Genomic DNA, 18,003 nt, shown 5'->3' with positions numbered 1-18,003 from the left:
GCTCTCTTATATATTTAAGAGACTTGGAAGGCAGAATGAGAAGGCACAAAATAATCTAAGTGGGCAACCTAGGAAGAAAGGATATAAAGAATGAGGAAAAAGCAACATTTGACATGATAATTAGAAGAGAATTTTCCAGAAGTGATGAAAGACATACATCCTCAGATTCGAGCACTGTGAGTTCTAAGCAGAGTAAGGTTAAGGATAGATATAGACCTAGACACAGCATACTGAGAAGGAACTACAGGAGACCAAAGACAAAGAGAAGATCTTAAAAGCAGCCCGAAAGAAAACAGTAGATTACCCAGACACGAATCAGACACATGAGCCAGAAAACAAGGAATGCTATCTTCACAGTACTAAAAGAAAGTAACTGCCAACCTCGAGTTCTATACCCAGCTACACTATCATTCAAGAGAAAGAGTGACATCAAGACTTTCTCAGGCGAACATTACCTACTGCCAGAACAACTTTCCTGAAGACCTGGACAGAATGTACTTCATGAAGAAATAAATGGAACCCAGAGGGAAGGATAAGCAGCAAAGAAACTAGTAAACATCCAGGCAAATCTGAACAAGAACAGGTCGAATAAAACAACAAATAATAGCTGATTTGGTGGGCATAAAAAAAAAGTGGAACTAAAATTCCAGGCAAAAATAACAAGACTGATGAGGAGGTAGTTAGAGCTCAGGTTCAGGGTAAAGATACTGATTAGCTTTTGCTAAGTCAAGGGTGCATGTTAGAATTTAATGCAACCATTCACACAGTAGAAATAGAATGTAGAAGGAAAACAAACAAAAAGAATAGGAAAACTTATCACCAAAAAAAGAAAAAGAAAAGCATAGAAAAGAGGGATAAACAGAAAGCATAAAATAGGAGAGTAGGAAATCTGAATATAATCATCCCAATAAATCTAAAGGGAACAACTTCGGCAACTGAAGTCACAGAGCTTCAACGTGGGTAAAATCATACACATCCTACACGTACAAAGATATTCTCCTCCAAAAAGGGCTCAGAGAGGCCTGACAGTAAAAAGTTGGGGGAAAGATACCACATAAATACTAATCGAAAGAAAACTGGAATAAAATGATTACCAGGTAGAGTAGACATTAAAGGTAGAAAGCACAACTAATGATAACAAAGGTGCTATAAGAAGATAAAAGGAACAGATGAAGTACGGCTTCCAGACAGATAAAGCAAAAACTGACAGGTTTACAAGATTTGACAAAATCCACATCACGGTGGGAAATGTTCACACACCTCTTAGTAATGGATCAAGGGGATAAAACATTGTGATGATACAGACATTTGTACAGCACAATTAGCAAGCACAATGTAATGGACCACGTCCAATTGGAGAATACATTCTTCTCAAGCCCCTGAGTGAAATTCGACCTGCCACTTCTTTTAAAAATAAAGTTCTACTGGAAAGCAAACACACCCATTCACTCACTATTGTCTACAGCTGCTTTTGCTCTACAACAGCAAAACTGAGTAGCAGTTCAAAGCCTAAAATATTTATTATCTGGCATTAACAGAAAAAGTTTGTGACCGCTGGTCTATATCATACAGACCATGTTATCCGACCACGAGGCAGCCACATTAGAAATTAACACCATAAAGATGGTATTAAAACTTCACATTTGGAAATTTTACAACATGCCATAAAAAATCACTCAAAAAAAGATAAAATCAGACTAACATTTAGAACTATACGATAATAAAAATGTATCTTAAAACTCATAGTGGCTCATAGGTCAGGTGAGACTTAAATACATGAGAAAAGTCAGAAACTAATGAGCTCATCAACATAATCAGTTAGAAAAAGAACAAAATACTTTCAATGGAAATAATGAGGGGGAAAAGAAAGCAGAAGTTAATGAAATAAAAACCAAATAAAATACAGGAATTAAGAAATCCAATAGATGCTTTTTAAAAGTAGCTTTAGGGGTTTCCCTGGTGGCGCAGCGGTTGAGAGTCCTCCTGCCGATGCAGGGGACGCGGGTTTGTGTCCCGGTCCGGGAAGATCCCACATGCCGCGGAGCGGCTGGGCCCGTGAGCCATGGCTGCTGAGCCTGCGCTCCGCAACAGGAGAGGCCACAACAGTGAGAGGCCTGCGTACCGCAAAAAAAAAAAAATTAAAAAAATAAAATAAAAAATAAATTCAGTTTATTAAAAAAAAAAAAACAGCATTAAAAAAATGGCATTAGGACTTCCCTGGTGGCACAGTGGTTAAGAATCCGCCTGCCGATTCAGGGGACACGGGTTCGAGCCCTGGTCCGGGAAGATCCCACATGCCGCGGAGCAACTGAGCCTGTGCGCCACAACTACTGAGCCCACACATCACAACTACTGAAGCCCGTGCGCCACAACTACTGAGCCTGCACTCTAGAGCCTGCAAACCACAACTACTTGAAGCCTGCGCACCTAGAGCCCGCAACACGAGAAGCCACGGCAGTGAGAAGCCTGCACACCACAACAAAGAGTACCCCTGCTCGCCGCCAACTAGAGAAAGCCCGCACGCAGCAACGAACACACTATGCAGCCAAAAATAAATAAATAAATCTTAAAAAAAGGGCATTAGACAAACCTTGGGAAAGACTAATCAAGGAAAATAAGAGAGAAAACACAAAAAACAGTAAAGAATGGAAAGACGGACAAAACAACACGGCAGAGATATAAAAATTAATTAAAGCAATTTACAATGCATAATCTTAAGGCCTCTTCCTGACGATTCTTTGTGCGAGGTACTACCGTACCCTCATTTTGGGAAGTAAAACTCAAGACTGGATATGTGACTTGCAAAGAGGTCAGACTGGAATCCAGGTGGGTCTGTCTACCTCCCAAGGCAGTACCCTTAAACACCACACTGTCCTGAGTTCCACAGGGATGGCCCACTGGACCACGGTGCTTACCCGAGGGATGTAGGGCTGAGGGATAGAAATCCACTGGGGTCCGAGCGGGTGGGATTCGTGGGTCCATGTAGGAAGGCATCATCATCCACCTGGGGTCGAAGCCCAGCATCTGAGGATGGTGCGGGTAGAAGGTGCGCTGCGGGTGGGGCGGTGGAGGGCACACCGGCTGCCAGGGCTGCATCCTGTACAGCTGCTCCTGACCAGGGAGAGACACCCAGTTGGGCAGGTGCTGCGGGGCAGAGAGGCAGTGCGTGTGCACGCACACACTCTTCCAGTTTTCCATCAGGTGGCAGAGACAACCCACCCAGAACAGAAGCCCACAGAGGGGAGGCCCCAGGGGCATTACAGCATTCAGGCTCTGGCTCTCTCCCAGGACTGACGGACAGTCATGCCATCATCGCAACTGGGCCCTTAGGCTCCTCTGCAGGCTGGGCTTTCATTTAGATCAAACACTCTCCTGGAGCTGACATGTGACCGGCACAGCTCCCAGGGCATATCTCCCTGTCGGCACCACCACCGGACGACACTCCTCCACCTCCCCTCCTTCTGCCCCTTCAATCCACCCTCCTCACTCCGACGCCCTGACGACGTCAGGAGCCTTCAAGGGTCCTCCACAGCTCTGCCTCTAACAGCCCGAGTCCGACGGGGCTGCACATGACCTACAGGGCCCTGCGGGTCCTGCCCCACCCGCCTCTCCAGCATCGCCTCCCACAACTGCCCCGGCCCTCCACTCCACACGCCTGCCTGCCCGCCCGCCTGCTTCCGGTCTTGGAAACACGCCGGGCCCTCTGTTCCCTCCGGCCCCAAACCCGCTCACCCCTACCCATTCTTCAGGTTTTGGCTTAAAGAGCACTGCCTCTGCGAACCCGCCACAGTTCCTGAGGCAAGACCAGGTCCCCCGTCCTTGGCTCCCACAGCACTGGTGCTTCTCCTGTGTAACTGTTGTTGGTTGTTTCCCTCCCTAAACCAAGAGACTACATGCCAAGTTCACTGCAGTATCCTCACCTCTACCACCAGACTTGGTAGGAAGAAAATTCACTGCACAAAAGGACACACGTAAAGCATCAATAGAGTATTAAAAATCAAGAACCTGGACCCAGTGAGGATTCATCTCAGACCCTGCTCCACAGCACCAGTGACCTCCAGGGCTGCCCTCACAACTGCATCCCGAACCAGGATTCTGGCAGGATGCAGGTGCAGAGTCAGACAAGGAGGACACACCCTTTCCTGCCAGCCGGCTGGCACAATCCCAGCCTGGGCTGGATTCCCTGGAAGGCTCGCCAGGGCTCAGGGCACTTCTTAGGAGCACTCAGAACTCAGTAAGCAGAACTCCGCTGGTCTCTGCCCACAGCTCCTCCTCCTGTCTAGACCCCAGCTCCCCAGGGAAGCTGACCAGACAGTCTGCTTTCCAGACTCCTTCAGGCTGCTCTGACACGTCAGACTTCTTTCTAATCTTAAGGACGGGTTTACCTGTCACTGCCCCACAGAAGAGTTACCTAGAGCAACTGTTACTACTGTGTCCGGCTCGAGTTACTCCAGAGATCTCTCCAGTCAGCAGTAATTCTTCGCCAAGCCCGGGAGTAACTGCACGGTGCCTGCCCACAGCACAACGCTACAAGAGCACAATGAATGTTAACTTCCTGCTTAGAACACAGGACGTGGTGAGCTTCTGGAATGCTTCCTGGGAGCCCAAGGAAAGTAGGGTCTGGGGGTGAACGTTTTAAAGGCAACTAGAAGAGATTCTGGGGAAAGGCGGAGACTTTGATCTGTGTCTCCAGGGCACCCACGTTCTGAAACTTCTTCGATGGTTAACAATAATTTACCGCACACCTAGCTGCTGAACTAAGTAACGTCCGCGAGTGATCTGTCTCCCACCAAAACGCAGTGTTCATCAGCAGTAAGCCTCGCTGATTGTGCCTGTGAGACAGACAACTGCCGGTGAGCGGTTCCGGCTCAGCAATATCCCCAGGCCCGTAAGAGGCGGCTGGAATTACAACCATTACCCACATGATCTTCCTCAGAGCAAAGGGTGATCATGGTCACACCGGTAAACCAGCTTACAGGCATCATAGAACCCTCACCGCCATGCCGAGAGGCAGGGACTCATTCCTTCCACTTTACACTGACCTGCCCAAAGCCACACACAGCTGAATAAGCTGCACCAGCAGGACCAGAACCCAAAGCTGTCTTGATTCAAAACCTACAAACCTACATTCTTAACGGAACGCTAACACGCCTCTCTCGGAGGCTCTCCAAGCAGCTCGCAGGCCTTCCTTACTCCTTGGGAGGCACCCAGGGTGCGGCCGCTGTCAGTGTAGGGAGTGGCCACCGTGTGCAACTCTGGATGAAAACCACTCAGACACCACTAACCAGTCCTTACCGGCGTTAGACAACAGGGTCCATAAACTGCCACCAGGGGTTTTCATCCACAGGGTAAATTACCTGGAGGAACTGAAGGCGGGGCTGACGCCCGAGGCCCTCACTCCCCGCAGCCCTGCTGCTGACTGGCGTATACGAGGGTGGGTTTCTATTGTCTGTTCTACTGGAAGGGGGCGTGGGGAAAGGAGAGGGGACAGCCACTCCACGGACAGGTCTGTTCACGACACCTACTGAGCGACTCCTGTTTACCTGCTGCTGCTGGCGCTGGAACCTGGGCGGAAGCGACTTCTGGTACTTGCTGAACTCCTGCGCGGGGGACCCAGGCTCCCTGGCCCGCTCGTCACTGCCGCCGCTCTGAGCCACAGCTGGAGGAGCTGTAGGGGCTTCTTCCGAAAACGTGCTGGGGGCTTCCTGGGCAGAGAACTCGGGGGAGCCTACGGAACAAATAAGCAGGGAAATGGCCGGGTGAGCTCGCCAAAGCTCAGCCTAGCGATGTCTAGGGCAGACGCTTTTTCTTGTTGGCAGTCCTCAAACCCCGGCACTGTGCTATAAATGCTCCCCACGCACAAGCTCATGGACTCCCCCACATCGTCATCGCTCCAGAGGGGAGAAAACTAAGGGTCGAGAGATCAGAGGAACCGCCTGAGGTCACACAGTCAGCAGGAGAGCTGGGATGTGGTTCTGGGTGGGAGGGGCTCTGTTAAAACAGACCCCAGTAAATCAGAGCGGTCGGGGCTCAACAAGAGCCCCACATCCACCCTCCACCCAAGGCTGTGTGACGGCCGGCCAGGCAGCCCCCACTGGCCCGTGTCCTCATCTGTTCAACGAGGGCAACAACTGCACCTACCCCACCAGGCCTCTGGAGAATTAATTCACTGAGACGATCCACGTAATGCACTTAAAATAGCGCCTAACAAGAAGTAAATACTCACCACAGCCTCCCATATCACTATTCTCCCTGAAATTCCCTTCTTTCTTGCCCCATCCCAGCTTTGCATTCTTTTTTTTGTCCAGCTTTATTGAGATATAATTGACATTTTGTGCTCTTAAATCTACCGCAGGAGGCAAACAAACACCAATGCAAAGCCTTGGGGACCCAGCGTCCCAGAAGAACACTGACAGGCAGGGCAGCTGCAGAGGGGCTCGGGGCACACCCCACACCCAGGCCCAAGCTCGCTCCCCGCCATCTACTTCCTGGACTCTCCACTGCCCCCGCTCAGTGAGTCCCTGACACTGGGCCCAGGCTTCACTCAGACTTCAGTGACAGGACATTTATTTACAGGAGGACAAGGGTCGATTTCTCTGAGTTCCTCGGCCAGAAGGGTTCTGATGGCCATCATGTCACCAATAAGACCTCCCTCGGAGAAGCTCTCAGCGACTGAAACTAACATCAGGCCGCTCTCTACTTGAGAGTTGGCTTTAGTTGATTCAAGAAAGTCACAAAAAACACAGCTGAGCCCATTCTTTAAAACTGCAGCAAGAGACACCCTCCACCACCTAACGCTATTCAACGTCTCTTGCGCAGCCACGTGATCCACTCCTTTGAGAATAATTGTCAGGGAAAATGTATGCTAACAAGCAGGCAGGCTTCTTTCAATGTCCCGAGAGAGATCCCGTGCTCCTACTGAAGTCCTCCAGCACCCGCGTCTTCAGTCGAGCCGGGTGGTAACACCGGCAACGACAAAACCGGCGGCGTTGCTGTGAGTACGTGAGTGCTTTCTGCATCTAGAAATCGCCAAGTGCTTCGTGCACACGCTCCCCCGTGGCCCCTCAGCATGCGGGGAGGTACAAGCTCTCATCAACCCACTTCACAGACTCGGGAATGCGCGCCAGAGAGGTGAGGCGCCCGGATAGCTGGTTTAAGCAGTAGAAATGGGATGTGAACCCAGGCACCTGGCCCAGGCCGAGACTCTTAACGACCGGGACTCCCACACATCAGCTGTGGGCCACGGTGGTGCTAAAAAGCCAGGGAGACGCAGACAACCAACCAGCGACACAGCGTAGGGTTTTCAGGTCATGGGACGGGGCCCTACAGCTCACCTCTGCGGACAGCTGGGCCATTCTCCTGTGGGGCGCCTGGAGAGCGGGGTGCCTCCTTCCCCACCGGCTCCTGGGCCCCGCCCGCCTTCTGAGCCCGCCTGCACTTCTGGTCCAGCTGCTTGAGTTTGGCGGCACAGGCAGCCAACCTCTCCTCCCGGGCCCGGCGCTCCTCCTCTTCCCGGCGCTTTCGGGCTCGCTCCACGGCCTCGGACATCTCCGACTGGACGAACTTCTGCCTCGGGGGTGGCTTGTCCTCTTTGTCCTCGACAGACTGCTGCCGGAACACACTGCCCACGGAGGACTTCTGCCGAGAGGAGACGGTCTCAGATGAAATGCACATCACAACCCGGGCACAGGCGCCCCCAGGATGGGATGGGCTCTCCTTCCCAGGACCCTCACGCACCTTAGGGAGGCAGCGCAGCCCCGCGGCAGGCGGACCTGGGTTTCAATCCTGCTCTACCCTTTACTATATTTGGAATGAGGCTTGGGTGAGTGCCAACGTTCTACACCTTAGTTTCTCGTTTTGAATGATAATAAAGGAAGCCCTCGGGATTGTGAAGGTACATTGAGTCGTTTGCAAAGCACTCAACGCCGTGACAGACACGCAGGAAACACTGAGAAAACGGACGCTCTCACCACCACCACCGAGCACACAAGATGAGGGCCTCGGGCTTCCCTGGCGCCGCAGTGGTTGAGAGTCCGCCTGCCGATGCAGGGGAAATGGGTTTGTGACCCGGTCCGGGAGGGTCCCACATGCCGCGGAGCGGCTGGGACCGTGAGCCATGGCCACTGAGCCTGCGCGTCCGGAGCCTGTGCTCCGCAGCGGGAGAGGCCACAACAGTGAGAGGCCCGCGTACCAAGAAAAAAAAAAAAAAAAGATTAGGGCCTCCACAGCTAAATACCAACAGCAGGAAAGCACACACTCATCATTTCTTAGCCACAAAACTGCTCTACTGCTTCTCCCACGACAATACATACACCTCTGGATATGGAGAGCCACAAGAAATTGAAATTCACACTCAGACATAAGGTTTCAAAGTGATTCTTTATATATAAAAATAAATAAGCATCTCTAAAAACATCTCTTTTGGATATTTCATCCACTTTTGAATCTCTCGCTCATTGTCAGTTACTGGACAAACAACCAGGGTGCCACCAATGCAGCGTGAAAAACTACCAACACTGGGAAGATTTCTCACTGATTGGCAGGAAGTGAAGCTGCAGGCAGAACATGCAATAACAGATGGCGGGCGTGTTTAACGGGACCCCAGCCACTGGAATTCCAATGAGGTGCGACTAGCAAAAAAATATACAACTTCCTGTTTTGAGTGGTAGTTACACAGATGTATGTAATTGTCAAAAAGTAATCAAACATAAAAAAACAAGATCTATGCCTTTCTGTGTATGTTAATTACACCTCCATAAAAGCAATATGTCACACAGTGACTGTAGCCAAGGAGTTTTCTCCTAAAAAGTAACTTCTCATAATCCAGAGACAATTGCTACAATCACAAGATTATAAACTTCTAATTTAGAAGCACGAAGGTATTTTTTACCAAAGTGTGCACTCTTCTCCTTTGCCCTTGACCACTGCCATCTGTCCGTGCTCCATAAAGGCTGTGCCCTGTCTCACCCCACGGCTTATCTATCCCATGACCTACCTTATCCCCTGGTGTTCAATGATCCTTAAGGCCTATCCCTGACTATTATTCCCTTCAGAATTTCCCAGAAATGAAATAGCAGAATCAAAGGCTATAGTCTTGAGGCACATCATCAAGACTACAGATGTGCCTTTCAGAGCTGCCCGAAGATGAGCTATCATTTTATAAACTAAATGTTCTGCAAAATATTTTAAGTGTGAAAATCTTTTCAGAAATTTGGATCCATAAAAGTTATAGAGATTTTATCTTTGTTGACTCTATTCAGATAATTCAGTGTTGTTATAAGCAGATCAAAGTGAAACCTTCTTTTGAACACTGAGCAACCCCAGTATGTGAATGAAATCTGGATTAACTGCAAGGTAATTTACAAGAGTCATATTGTGTCTATCTTCACTTGTGTCCCCTGTACCGAGCACTGTTACTTTATACCGAGATGCGGAACAGGAGCCCTTTAAATAGCAAAGTGCATCGAAAACGGCAATTTTGCCAAAGCGTATTTAAATTAACGCCTTCCCATCCCCAGCTCTGCCCCTCCTGCTCAATTCAGTCCGAAAGTCACGCGAGGTGGCAGAACAAGGCAGGCACCTGGTGCCCGGGAGTCAGAGAGCTCAGGGCAGGTGGTCAGAGCCCAGGGCAGGTGACGAGAGTGTGCACATGGAGATGTGGCTGGTGTGGGAGCTGGGGCCCAACCAAGCAGGGTGAAGAAGAAACCCCTAGAAGAGATGGCCCAGCAGGGAAATTCAGGGCCATGTGGAGGTGGGGTGCACTGACATCTGAGTGGCTGAGGAGGGCACCTGTGCAAGGGAGAGAGGGTGGGGGCAGAAACAGGGAGCCTGACCGAATAGGTACAAATACTAGGGACAATGGCAAACAGCTAGAATGACCTCTGTGGAACTTGAGATATCCTTGTGATTCATGTGTGTGTGTCACATACCTACACTTCCTGACTCTGTCCACAGAGAAGGTCCAGGAGCTGTGGCACTCTAACAGCAGTAGTACTCGTGGTGCCCACATATTAGTTTCTAAATATCATTAAAGGCTGACTCCAGGGCCAAGGTAGCATAAGGACAAAAGGAGCTTAAAAACAAACTTGTTCTATCAGAAAGCAAGGAATTCCTCAAAAAAAGAATGGAGATGTAAAAAGCACACAGCTGCCAGCTTGAAGAAGCTCCCAAATCAAAGACAATCTGAACATCAAAAGAAACAATGAGAGCAACAAACTATAACCCACTGATATTAATTAATTAAAAATTTGATGAGAAACAGGATATTCGTAGTCTCAGAGTAATTCCCCACAAAATTGCTATCAATTACAAATCTGGAAGAGTGTGTGAAAGTTCCATGGTGTGAAACTTGGTAGCCACCACCTTAATCAAGAGATCAAAGTGAAGGTTGTCAGAGCGGGCAGAGTGGAATCACGGTCACCCAGTAGGATGCAATGAGAAGAGTCAGTGACAGTTTTGAGAGATTCTAGCCAAAAAAATGGAAACCTTGAACCCAATCATGAGGAAGCACCAGACAAACCCAATTTGAAGTGCATTCCACAAGATAGCTGGCTTGTCATCTTCCCAGGTATCAAAGTCATGAAGGTTTAGCAAAGGCTGAAAAGCTGCTTCAGACTGAAGGGAACTCAAGAGCAGGATACCTGAGGCAGCGTGTGACTCTGAACTGGATCCTTCTGTATGAAGAACATGAATGGAACAATGGGTAAAAGTGGGATGGAGTCTGAGGATTAGATGGCAGTGATGTATCAATGCTAATTTCCTGGATTTGACTGGTTACCTAGAGTGAATGTCATTTTTTGGTAGGAAATAGATACCAAAGTGTTCTGTGGTGGCGAGCTGATCAGGCTGGCGACTTGCTCTTCAAATGGTTCAGAAAAAGTGTTCTTTGTATTACACCAATTTTTCTGTAAGTTTGTGACTGTTTTCAAAATTTTAAATCACAAAAAAAAAAAAAAAAAAAAGAAGCCCGACCACTGAACTCAGTGAGACATAAACACACAGGATAGCCAACTAGATGACCTGCTGGAGTCTTTGCCTTGGACCTCCGGTCAAATGAACTTGAAAGAGGTGTGTGTGTGTGTGTGTGTGTGTGTGTGTGTGTGTGTGTGTGTGTGTGTGTGTGTGTGTGTGTGTGTGTGTGTGTGTGTGTGTGTGTGTGTGTGTGTGTGTGTGTGTGTGTGTGTGTGTGTGTGTGTGTATCTCCAGTCAAATGAACTTGAAAGGGGGTGTGTGTGTGTGTGTGTGTATATCTCCGGTCAAATGAACTTGAAAGGGTGTGTGTGTGTGTGTGTGTATCTCTGGTCAAAAGAACTTGAAAGGGTGTGTGTGTGTGTGTATATCTCCAGTCAAATGAACTTGAAAGGGGGTGTGTGTGTGTGTGTGTGTGTGTGTGTGTGTGTGTGTATCTCCGGTCAAATGAACTTGAAAGGGCGTGTGTGTGTGTGTGTGTGTATATCTCCGGTCAAATGAACTTGAAAGGGCACGTGTGTGTGTGTGTGTGTGTATCTCCGGTCAAATGAACTTGAAAGGGCTCGTGTGTGTGTGTATGTGTGTGTGTGCGTGCACACGTGTGTGTGTGTCCCAGCTAATCACAGGCACAGAACCCCTGCAGTGCCCACGGTACCTGGTAGTCAGGGCCTGACACCCAGCTGTGAAGCTTCCTAGAAGGCGGCTGAGGTTCTGGCACCTTCCGGACGACACGGGTTCTGCCTCCTGTTTCGCCCCAGTCCTTTCCTTCCTCTTGGGTGCGCTTGGCATCAGCGCTGTCTGCAGAGCTCACTGACAATTGCCGCTGCCTCCTGGGGTCCCAACTGTTCCTGGGACAAACCACACAGAGCGTTAGTTCTCCCAGTCGGCCCAAGCATGGTCTGGCCTCACTGGTCAGGCCCTTAGGAATTCCAAAGCTGGCTGTCTACACACCAATTTCCTTCATGAGAGCAGACCTACCCCGCACCCCCTCTATAGGTGAGAGGATATGCCCAGAGCACCAACATCAGCACCAATGTTTACCAAGTCAGCCTTACACACACAGCTCCTGGCAGGATGCCTCACACCCATTACTTTATTTACTCCAAAAACAAAAAGTCTCTACTTGCCCCATGTTAAAGAGTTGGTAATTGAGTCTCCGACAGGTTGGGGAGCTGTTTTCACAAGGAAGAGCTAAGAGATTTGAGCCTAGGACTCCCACTGAAGGCCCTTCTCTTTACGCCACAGCTCCCGCCCCGTGCTTTGCATAAAGGAGTTGCTTAATAAATGCTCCTCGCAACAGCAAAAGAAGGCTCACTGGCTGATTCATGATAAAGAGCAGGAGGAACAAAGCAAAGCACACACAGCGTGGAAAAGGAGGAGAGAGATGCCCAGCGGAGGCTACGGGAAGGCTCGAACCGAAGGGAGGCTTGTGCAGTGCTCACCTTCACATGCCCCAGTGTAAACAAAGGCCCTGGGGCAAAACACACATGTGCATCTACTCAGCACCTCTTCTTTAGTGGTGCCCACTAAACCCAGCAGGAGTGCAGAGGAAGGCAGGGAGTCAGACCTGGCTAATGTACATGTCTGCGCAGGTGCGCACGCACGCACACACACACACACACAAGCACGCACGCACGCACGGGAGGTGGAAGGGAGATGGAAGGGAGGTGGGGCGGGTGAGGATCGGGACACCACAGACTGGGCAACAACTGCTAGCGGCTCCGGACTGCAGTCAGAGGCAGGCGCCCACACGAAGCCTCCTGACCCACCAGGAGAGATCAAGTCTGCAGAAGACAACTAAGGAACAGTGTGAGGGTGAGACGGAAGGAAGGACATGAGCTGGCCAGCCTCTCAATGGTGCAGCAAAGAAAGGATGTGGGTCCCAGTGGCCCCCAGAGACAATGAACAGGAAGGGATGGAACAGGAAAGTTTCAGGAACCCATCATGGATGGGAAATAAAATGTCAAAGAAAACTGGGGAGCTTGTAGTAGGAGTCTCAACCAGCTCAGGGAACACACTGAGGTCGTGGCTGGTGGACTCAATTTGATGTGTCCTTGGTCACAGCCAGTGGTGAACTGGGTCCAAAACCCAGGTCTAACTCTTTCAGATGAACATTCAATTCACATCAACTCAAAGAGACAAGAAGAGAGTGGCCTGCTGCTCCAATAAATCTGCAAAACTTTGCTTGCCATTGATTTAAATTCTTGATCACGTCTCCTTCTGAGCTTAGTGTTCCAAAAACTGACCCACAGATATTTATTTCCCAAGTGCATCCAAAGCTTCAGTTGAAATCAAGCAACATTAAAATAAATTACAGAAGCCTCAATTCGTTAATTGTTTGTGTATCATCTGAGAGAGTGGCAGATCATTACCAGCTCCCTGCACAAGAGGAGCTTTGAAGCGAAAGATGAAATAACAAAGACTTGCAGACCCAACTACATAAACATTCAATTACTGACAATAAAAGAGACAAAGGGAAAAATATTAAAGCACTAATATCTAAGCAATATAAAACAGTAATCACATTTTAACGGAAAGCAGAGTAAGTCTAACAGATAAATATACAAAGGAAACAGGCAATTTCACACAAAAAGAAGCATTCTTGCCAGTACTGGGGCGGGGGGGAGCAAATTAAAGCAACCATAGGTGCTCTTTTAAAAGTACTAGCCAATACTACTGGTATCATGCTAAAAACTAGAGGGACTAGATTACAATGAAGTATTTTCCAAAAGGTGTTGTGAGTAAAAATCAGTCCAATGGAATGATCCAAAAAAAAAGATGGAAGAGATTAAAGTGGTCAGATAAGTTTAGGAAATATGGCATACCCGCCTCCCCCCAGATTCCCAGCACACGGCAGTATGCACACTCTAGGCTCTGGACAACCTTGGAACTATTTATTAATAAACAGTTAAGTGGAAAACAAAGTTTCCCAAATTTGCTTGGCCAGAGAAGCCTCCTGGGGCACTACACCCAAAGCAATCTATGGAAAAAGCAGTCTATAAGACACCCTTGGGAAAATACTGGCACAGTGGTTAAATCACTAGGACTCAGCCAGCCAGGCATGCCTGGGTGCAAATCCTGGCTCCATCTCTGAACAGCTGTCCTCAAAAGCTATGGCCCTCTCATCTGCAAATGGAAAGAGTATTTGCCCTTGTGAGGCTGCTGGGGTAACCAGGAAATGCACTTGGCATGGTGACAGGCACACGGCAGCACCACGAACACGGGCACATTTACATCCCGCTAAGGTCACGCTCCTTGGCATGGTGACAGGCACACGGCAGCACCACGAACACGGGCGCATTTACATCCCGCTAAGGTCACGCTCCTTGGCATGGTGACAGGCACACGGCAGCACCACGAACACGGGTGCATTTACATCCCGCTAAGGTCACGCTCCTTGGGAGCGGAGCGATCAGCGGCACAGGGACACTTACCGCTTTGGCCTGCCGTCCTTCACAGCTTCCTCCTCCTCCTCATCATCGCTGAACTTCAACTTCTCCGAGTAGTCCACTTCTTCGTGGAGGCCTGCAACAGGAGCACGGCCAGGGAAGGTGAGACAAAATGCGAGTCTCAGCAGTGCTGAGGTCGCCACTGGGGAGCTTCCTCCAGTCAGGAACTGCACCAACCCAGCTGGGGAAGGCACACCACCCAGCTGCCACCACCAGAACAAACACTGCGGATAAAAATGCAAGACAGGGCTTCCCTGGTGGCACGGTGGTCGGGAATCTGCCTGCCAAGGCAGGGGACACGGGTTCGAGCCCTGGTCCGGGAAGATCCCACAGGCCACGGAGCAACTAAGCCCGTGCGCCACAACTACTGAGCCTGTGCTCTAGAGCCCGCGAGCCACAACTACTGAAGCCTGCGCGCCCGGAGCCCGTGCTCCGCAACAAGAGAAGCCACTGCAGTGAGAAGCCCGCGCACCGCAACAAAGAGCAGCCCCCGCTCGATGCAACTAGAGAAAGCCCGCGCGCAGCAACGAAGACCCGATGCAGCCAAAAATAAGTAAATAAATAATTTATTTTTTAAAAAAAAAATGAAGGACAGTGCTGGCTCTGGTAACAGCAAAGTAGCCTGGTTAGACTAACACCCCCTGGTTAGACTTAAGACAACAGCTCTTAAATCTAGACAAAATACTCTGCAAGTGTATTAGGAGGTGAGGAGAGTGGGCAAAAGCAGGCAGAAACCAGCCAGGAGGCCACCCTAGCAATACAGACACCTGAACAGTGAGATTCGTGGGTGGCCGTTTTGCCCCAGGGCCCTCCCCTACCCAAGTGGCTCAGGTGGCAGAAAGTCACCATCAACTGATGAGTGGGTACACAAAATGCGGTAGAGCCATACCATGGAAGAGTATTTGGCCACTAAAAAAAGATTTTAAAAGAGTTCAGACACATGCTGCAACATGATGATCCTTGAAAACATTATGCTAAGTGACAGAGCCAGATGTGAAAAGCCACGTATTCTATTGTGTGATTCCATGGATATGAAACATCTAGAACAAGCAAATCCACAGAGACAGAAAGTAGATCCACAGAGACAGAAGGTAGATGGGCGTTTGCCGAAGGGTGTGCGTGGAGGGCGGGTGGTAACTGGGAGTGACTCTGCTGATGGGTATATGGGTGTCTTCCGTGGGAGACAGAAATGCTCTGGAATCAGACAGGGAGGATGACTGCACAAACCTGTTAATATACGAAAAATATCTGAATTTTAGACTTTATAAGGGTAAATTTTACGTAATATGATAATCTGTCAAGTGAATTATATCGTTAAAAAAAGGAGACGACGACAAAAAGCCCAGTCCAATCAAAAGGCGATAGATTTGATGATAAAGCAAGTGCAATTACATGCTGTTTCCCAGAGCATCACTTTATATACAAACACAAGTGGGTTAAAGGGAATGGATGGAAAATATACGCCATGACAACAATAAATAATTTAAGTCAGAGCAATGATACTAACATAGGACAAAACAGACTCCAAGACGAGAAGTGTTACGAGAGATAAAAAAGGATATTTGAAAACAATATAAAGGGACAATACGTCAGAATCATAAAAATGATAAATGTGCATAACAGCTTCAAAATAAATGAAGCAAAAACTGACAGAATTAAAGGGAGAAATAGATAAATCCACAATTATAGTAGAGAGTTTAACACCTCACTTTCAGTAACTGGTAGAACTAGACAAAAATGTAGGTATATAAGATCTGAACAACACTACCAACCACCTTGACTACACTGATATTTACAGAATGTGATATCCAACTTATAGAACACACGTTCTTTTCAAATGCACTTGGAATATTCACCAAGATAGGCCATATATCTTGGTCATAAAACAAGTCTTAATAAGTTGGAAAGAACTGAAGTCATACAGAATATGGTCTCTTGACTACAATGGAATTAAATGAGAACTCTAGAAAGCTCCAATTAAAACGATTGGTGAACTAGAAAACAATCAAACAATGGAGAAAACTAAAGCCAAAAGCCGTCTCTTTGTAAAGATTAAACTACTAAGCCTTTGGCAGAAGTGAACAAGAAAAAGAGAAAAAATACAAATTAGCTAATTATCAGGAATGAAAAAGGGTGATACCTGTATCACTACAGACCCTACAGACATCAGAAGAAAAAAAAAAGGAATATTATCAACAACTTTACACCACTAAGTTCAACTCAAAAGAAAGGAACAAATCCCTTGAAAATCACAACTCCCTTGAAAATCACAACTTATGAAATACTGACACAGAAACATCGGAAACCTGAGCAGCCCTATAACTAATCAAAGAAGTTAAATCTATTATCACAAATGTCTTTAGAAAGAAAATTCCAGGGCCAATCGGTTTCACTGGCGAATTTTATCAAGCATTTACGAAAAAACTAATACCAATCTAACAGAAACTCTTTCAGAAAGTAGAGAAGGAAGGAACGTTTTCCAACACATCTTATGAGCCCAGCAAAACCTGATATCAAAACCCAAGGGCGATATTAAAAGAAAATTACAGACCAATATCCGCCATGAACACAGGCACCAAGAATCTTAAGAAAATATCAGTAAATTGAATCTAGACGTAGGTGGAATTTATTCTAGGGATGCAAGGTTGGTTAGCATTAAAAAAATAAATCAGGGGGACTTCCCCGGTAGTCCAGTGGTTAAGAATCCACCTTCCAATACAGGGGACGCAGGTCTGATCCCTGGTTGGGGAACTGAAATCCCACATGCCACGGGGCAACTAAGCCCGTGCGCCACAACTACTGAGCCTGTGCTCTACAGCCCGCGAGCCACAACTACTGAGCCCGCGTGCCACAACTACTGAAGCCCACGAGCCTAGAGCCCGTGCCCTGCAACAAGAGAAGCCACCACAATGAGAAGCCCGCCCACCACAATAAAGAGTAGCCCCCACTCGCCGCCACTAGAGAAAGCCTGCGCAGCCATAAATAAATAAATGTATTAAAAAAACATCAGCAAACTAGAAATAGAAAGGAATCTCCGCAATCTGATAAAGAACATCTCCAAGAACCTTACAACTATCATCATGTTTAATGGTGAAACACTAAACACTTTCTCCCTAGGATCAGGAATACAGAACCTGAATACAACATTGTACTGGAAGTACTGCACGGCAATAAGGCAAGAAAAAGAAAAGGCATTTAATCTGTCCCTATTTATAGGCAACATGATGGTTTATGCAGAAAATTCTAAGAAATCAACAAGAGCTAGTAAAACTAATGAATGCATTCAGCAAACTGTCTGGTACAAGGTCCACACACAAAAATCAACTCTACGTATGTCTATATAATAGCATCAAAAACTAAAAAACAAAACTTTTCTTTTTTTTTTAAACCAGTACCATTTACGATAGCGTCAAGAAACATAAAATACTCAGGAATAAACATAACAAAGATGTTCAAGACCTCTATACTGAAAACTATAAAACACTGCTGAGAGACATGAAAGCCCTAATAGAGAAAGTTTCACCAAGTTACTGGACAAGAGGTTCAAAATTAAGATTTCATTTATCCAGAAATAAATTCAACACAA

General features: G+C 47.8%; 1 protein-coding gene across 21 annotated transcripts in view; it reads right to left on the bottom strand.

The window, feature by feature from the left end:
- Positions 1-18,003, bottom strand: part of PRRC2B (proline rich coiled-coil 2B) — an 87,577-nt gene that overhangs the window by 25,389 nt on the left and 44,185 nt on the right. For 19 of the 21 annotated variants that reach the window (XR_016393665.1, XR_016393666.1, XR_016393670.1 and 16 more), the window contains exons 10-15: positions 14,403-14,493; positions 11,624-11,816; positions 10,641-10,673; positions 7,335-7,638; positions 5,544-5,728; positions 2,916-3,144 (exon numbers count right to left, since the gene is read on the bottom strand). Coding sequence is in view for 15 of the 21 variants with exons in the window: in XM_089913886.1 (XP_089770012.1) it covers positions 2,916-3,144; positions 5,544-5,728; positions 7,335-7,638; positions 10,641-10,673; positions 11,624-11,816; positions 14,403-14,493 (1,035 nt within the window). In the remaining 6 variants the exon portion in view is untranslated. The remainder of the gene's footprint in view (positions 1-2,915; positions 3,145-5,543; positions 5,729-7,334; positions 7,639-10,640; positions 10,674-11,623; positions 11,817-14,402; positions 14,494-18,003) is intronic. The other 2 variants (XM_089913901.1, XM_089913899.1) reach the window with 1 other exon arrangement.

This window comes from Delphinapterus leucas, chromosome 6 (assembly GCF_059928025.1).
Source record: "Delphinapterus leucas isolate spDelLeu-1000000601 "Yukka" chromosome 6, BTC_Dleu_Yukka2, whole genome shotgun sequence".
Classification (NCBI taxonomy): Eukaryota; Metazoa; Chordata; class Mammalia; order Artiodactyla; family Monodontidae; genus Delphinapterus; species Delphinapterus leucas.
Note: the sequence above shows the minus strand (reverse complement) of the source record. Positions and strands in the feature narration are given on the sequence as shown.